Source organism: Sesamum indicum, linkage group LG8, assembly GCF_000512975.1.
Source record: "Sesamum indicum cultivar Zhongzhi No. 13 linkage group LG8, S_indicum_v1.0, whole genome shotgun sequence".
Lineage (NCBI taxonomy): Eukaryota > Viridiplantae > Streptophyta > Magnoliopsida > Lamiales > Pedaliaceae > Sesamum > Sesamum indicum.
In genome coordinates, this window is record NC_026152.1 from 20,589,954 (window position 1) to 20,594,830 (window position 4,877).

At 34.1% G+C, this 4,877-nt stretch overlaps 1 protein-coding gene across 6 annotated transcripts in view; it reads left to right on the forward strand.

Moving 5' to 3' along the window:
- Window positions 1,995-4,877, forward strand: part of LOC105169702 (kinesin-like protein KIN-7E) — a 7,158-nt gene continuing 4,275 nt past the window's right edge. The window contains exons 1-8 of one of the 6 annotated variants that reach the window (XM_011090188.2): window positions 1,995-2,129; window positions 3,110-3,134; window positions 3,300-3,546; window positions 3,935-4,024; window positions 4,153-4,253; window positions 4,407-4,520; window positions 4,592-4,673; window positions 4,775-4,842. In XM_011090188.2, the coding sequence (XP_011088490.1) occupies window positions 3,324-3,546; window positions 3,935-4,024; window positions 4,153-4,253; window positions 4,407-4,520; window positions 4,592-4,673; window positions 4,775-4,842 (678 nt within the window). In that variant the 5' untranslated portion in view covers window positions 1,995-2,129; window positions 3,110-3,134; window positions 3,300-3,323. Of the gene's footprint in view, window positions 2,130-2,161; window positions 2,689-3,098; window positions 3,547-3,934; window positions 4,025-4,152; window positions 4,254-4,406; window positions 4,521-4,591; window positions 4,674-4,774; window positions 4,843-4,877 lie in introns of those variants that run through there. The other 5 variants (XM_011090187.2, XM_011090189.2, XM_020696425.1 and 2 more) reach the window with 5 other exon arrangements.

Below are 4,877 nucleotides of genomic sequence, written 5' to 3' on the forward strand. Positions count from 1 at the left end.
TTTTGATGTCTCTAAAAAAATAATAAATTTAAAAACTACTATAATCAAAATAAAAATAAAATTAGAGGGTAGTGGATTTTGAATAAATTAAGGGGGCAAGTGGGGAAAAAGAGTAGTGGGTCCCGCAAGCGAAGAATGGTGGAGAAGGGGTTTTAGGTTCCTCTTGAAGAGTTGGTTTTGGTCCACAAACAATAAAACAAAAGCCATAATATATACAGCATTGCAACAAACAAAGGTGTTTTGGATTCAAAAAAGTCAAGGGCGAATTGAGTGAGTAGCAATACCATCCATCTCTCTCTCTCTCTCTGTCTCTCACACACACACTCCCTCTCCCTCGCTCTCCTACAGCGCAGCCCCCTCTTTGCTGTACTTCCATTCATTCATAGCCACAAACACCAAAAGTGATTACGTGGAATGAAAGCAACTCCCCACCCATTCTCACCCACCAATTTCATACCTCTCTTCACCTTCTTCCTTCTATCTTCATCTTCTTTTTTTTCTTTAATTATTATTACTTTTACCTTCATATCTTGTGGATTTGATTTTAAAGTTTATATTAATAAGTTAGGAGAATTATTATGATGTTTAGTGTAATTATATGTAAATTTTTTATAATATTGACAATTATATTTAATATTATTAACGTTTGTTTTTATAAATTAATAATATTTATGAATTTCGATGATATCACAAAAAATTGTATGAAAATTCATATTTGTTCAATTAATTTATTACAAATTTATTCCAGGTCAACTAGATACTCGCTGACCAAACTACCTTTAGACGTATTAACATGCTACTGTATGTAAAAAGGTACATCTTGACCCTATAACGAGTTTGTGTTGAGTTCAACAAGGCAAATATATATTTTTTTTTAATTCTTTTTGTTGATATCAACAAATTTTGTAAATTTTACTCACGCATGAATCTATTTGTTGGATGGAGATAGTGTTAGGAGTATTAAGTGTGATTTCACAAACTACAAAAAATTTACGTATAATTACATCAAACCTCAAGAGAAGCTGTGTAATTTTTCAGATTAAGTTTTAGTATTTCAACCTTTTATTCTTTCAAGACAAGATGATAGTTACTTTTTATTATATTAGTAAAATAATTTAAGATAAATACATATAATACAAAGAAAACAAATATTTAAAAAAAATTAATTAAAAAAACATTTTTACACATTAAAGTTTTGATTAAATGCATCGAGTGTATTGACAATGTTAATTAATACTAGGGTAAATTACAATGCATTTTTACGAAATATTTTCATAATTGAGTATCACAAAAGATTATTTTTAGAAGATCATTAATTTCAAAGATATATTTATAATTTTTTAAAATAATGAGGTATTTATAATCATAATATTTTTTTTGAAAGTTGGTCGTAATTTACTTTTTAAAATTATTAAACCTTGCAAAGAAATATCTGGTGGGCCGGTGTAATTTGTTATGGGTCGGACTCAATTAAAAATGGGCTGAATCCAGTTTTAAACTAACAAGGCCCATAAAATTGGGCCACTTTGTTCTCTGCAAAAGGCCCAAGATGGCCCGCTCTAGTATAAGAAAAAGTTAAAAAGAGAAAACCAAACCACCTACGGTGATAGAGTCAACATAAATTTTGAGAGACCTTAAAAAAAATTAATTTTTTTATTTGCAAATTATGAAAAGAATATATTATTATTGAAAATAAAATTAATTTTAAAATATTTTCTTAATTAGGATTTAAATTAATTATTAAAAAAATAGAAAAAATGAAAAAGATGTATTACAATAGTTGTACTCAACTCAAGGGGCATACAACGGTAAAGTGATTAAGTAGAGATACTCCCGGTATCCGTATCCTACGCCCCTATTCAATATCATTGTATCAATATGCACACCGACGCTCCTCACGTGGCCACGTGCCTATCTCCCACGCCTTTTTAAATCAAATCAAGGGCGTAACAGTAATTCGAAGCTCTCTTCCCGGTGGCGCAACCAACGTTGACGCAATGTCTGTGTGTTTGTGTTTATGATGTTCTACTGTATACACACAAACATATATGTTTTTGCTGCCGTGAGAAGCCGAGGAGGAACGAATTTATTTTTGTTTTGAGATTTTTCTACTGAGATCGTGTGTGAAGGTAAATATATTTGTACGCCGATCTTTACTGTTCCCTGTACTATGTGGAAGTTTCTTCTTATTTTCTTAATTCTATTTTTATTTTCAACCGCATTTCAGTTTTGCGCATGTAATTTGGTGTTATATTCACTTTATTCGATGCATAAAGTATATTCACCTTTAGCTGATCTCAAGTGTTGTTTCTAATCTTGAAATTCACGCTTCAAGCTCTTTACTTAAAAAAAGGAAAGGAAAGAGCTTTTCAACGAGATGTGTTTACTTTTTCAGGAATAAATTAAGAAAATTTAGCTCGAGTACTCATCCACTAAGAATAAGTTTTGCCGCATTATTAGTAATTTTTGTTTTGCAGTTAGAATTGAGTTGTGATGGTGTCATTAACAGATCCTGCACTTCATAGGTTTTAAGTAGTTTCTTGGCGATTTTCTTTTTTGGGGTGTTAGAAAAGATTGTATGGTAATTTGAAGGATTATGCTTTGTATTTGTTTGAACTTGAGAAGAAGCGAAGTTTCCTTGCCATTCAATCACAAGCCCTAATCTGAAGTATCGTTTCAGTGCCAGTGGTAAGCAACGGTCTAGGTGAACTCCCTTTCATCCTAACTGTCAATCCATAAAATAACAAATGTTCATTTGTTTTGTATATACATGTATGAATATTTCCATGTGTGTGTCATGCGGGTCCACTATTCATGTTTTATCCGACCATTTGGCGAAAAAAGGTAAAATTAGAGGTACAGGAAAGAAGATCATTACTTTGAGTCGAAGGATAGTTGGGGTCCACATTAAGCAAAGCAATCGAATTTTGGTTTTTCCTTTGACTCTGTTAAAATAGAATTTTAGCGTTTTGTTGGAAGAAAAAGGCTTGAGGGCAGACATCAAGCAAAGTGCTTAATCACAACCAACTCTTGAATAATTACCATTTAGCATAATCATTACTGTGACATTTGGTTAAATCTAGTCTATAATTTGCTAGCTCTGTTGCAGATAAACTATGCAATGGAGTCCTGAGGTACTTTATTTCTTAAGCACAATGGCTGTTTCTTCTACTAGCCAACTGCCTTGCCTTTTGGGGTTGCAAGAATGGTCCATTGAGTAGCTGTGCATTAATTTCTTGCATGGGCATTTTGGGAAAGTTTTAACTATGGTGATCTCACCTATAATGTGATTGGAGTAGATTTAGCAGAGTGGGGGGTAACACATGGGGGCAATTGCTGCGGAAGAGTTGATGAATTGGGAGAAGCTGCAAGGTCCGGGGAATGGAAAGGAAGAGAAGATTTTGGTGTTAGTGAGGTTAAGGCCTTTGAGTGAGAAGGAGATTGCACAGCCTGAAGTTGCAGATTGGGAATGCATCAATTCAACCACCATTTTGTACCGAAACAGTCTTCAGGAGTGTTCTGGACTTCCCACAGCTTACTCATTTGGTAAGTAGTGCTTTCTTGTCACTTCACCTGCATTTTTTCATTTTTCCTGTTTCAAGGATTATGGATTCTCGAGGGTATTCATCATGTTCTGGTAAGAAGTCTTTAAGGATGGATTGGGATTCGGGATTAACAGTATGTTTTCCAGTTGCTCTGATTTTATGTAAATATTTCTGAAGGAATCCAGCTAAAACCACCACCTTCACCAAGTAGTTGACAAATGTCCTTTTGCAAATTACAAGCATTCTAATATGCATGTCGTTTAGTTATAATATTTAAATTGAAGAATCCTTCTCCTTATTTTATCTATAAAGGCCATGATTGCTGAGGCATTATGATACATCCATCTCTTGCCCTTTCTCATCATCTCTGTATATGTTTATGTGGGTAGACAGAGTATTTAGGGGTGACTGCACAACAAGGGAAGTTTATGAGGAAGGTACGAAGGACATTGCTCTATCAGTTGTTGGTGGTGTCAACTGTGAGTATTATATTTAGAGATTTGCTTACCGCTAGTTCATTTACCTGCAGCTTCTTTATCATTTGTTATACTTATTACATGACAAAATGAATGGTTTCAACTAATTTTCAGAAGCTTTTTCATTTCAGCAACTATTTTTGCATATGGTCAAACAAGCAGTGGAAAGACATACACTATGAATGGTATTACTGAGTATGCAGTGGCTGATATATATGACTACATACAGAGGGTATGTGAGTTCTAACTGTGATGTTGATCCTGCTCTGGAGATGGCTGACTAAATTGTTTCTCACAGGAACTGCTTTCTCTTCCACTTGTAAATGAAGCCTTATAGCAAGTTTTTCTGAGAAATGATTTTTTATTGTCTCTCTGTCTCAAACAGCATGAAGAAAGAGCATTTGTTCTGAAGTTCTCCGCAACGGAAATTTATAATGAAGTTGTTCGAGACCTCCTTAGCACGGATAATACTCCATTAAGGCTCCTGGATGACCCGGAAGTGAGCTTTTTTGTCCTTAATTTTCTCTTGTTTGTGCATCTATGTAGATTTAATTATGTTTTATTGTCTAGAGGGGGACTATTATAGAGAAACTCACGGAAGAAACTTTGAGGGACTGGAATCATCTGAAGCAATTATTGTCAACCTGCGAAGGTTAGTAGAACCTCCTTTTAGTTATGTGGTTGTGATTCTATCGTTGATTACTTGAAAACATCATTACGCACCTTTACCTTCTTCTTTTAACTTTTACATAGCACAAAGACAAATTGGAGAGACCTCACTGAATGAAACAAGCTCTAGGTCCCATCAAATTCTTAGATTGGTTAGCTCCCTCTCTCTTCGCCCTCTCAATTTTGA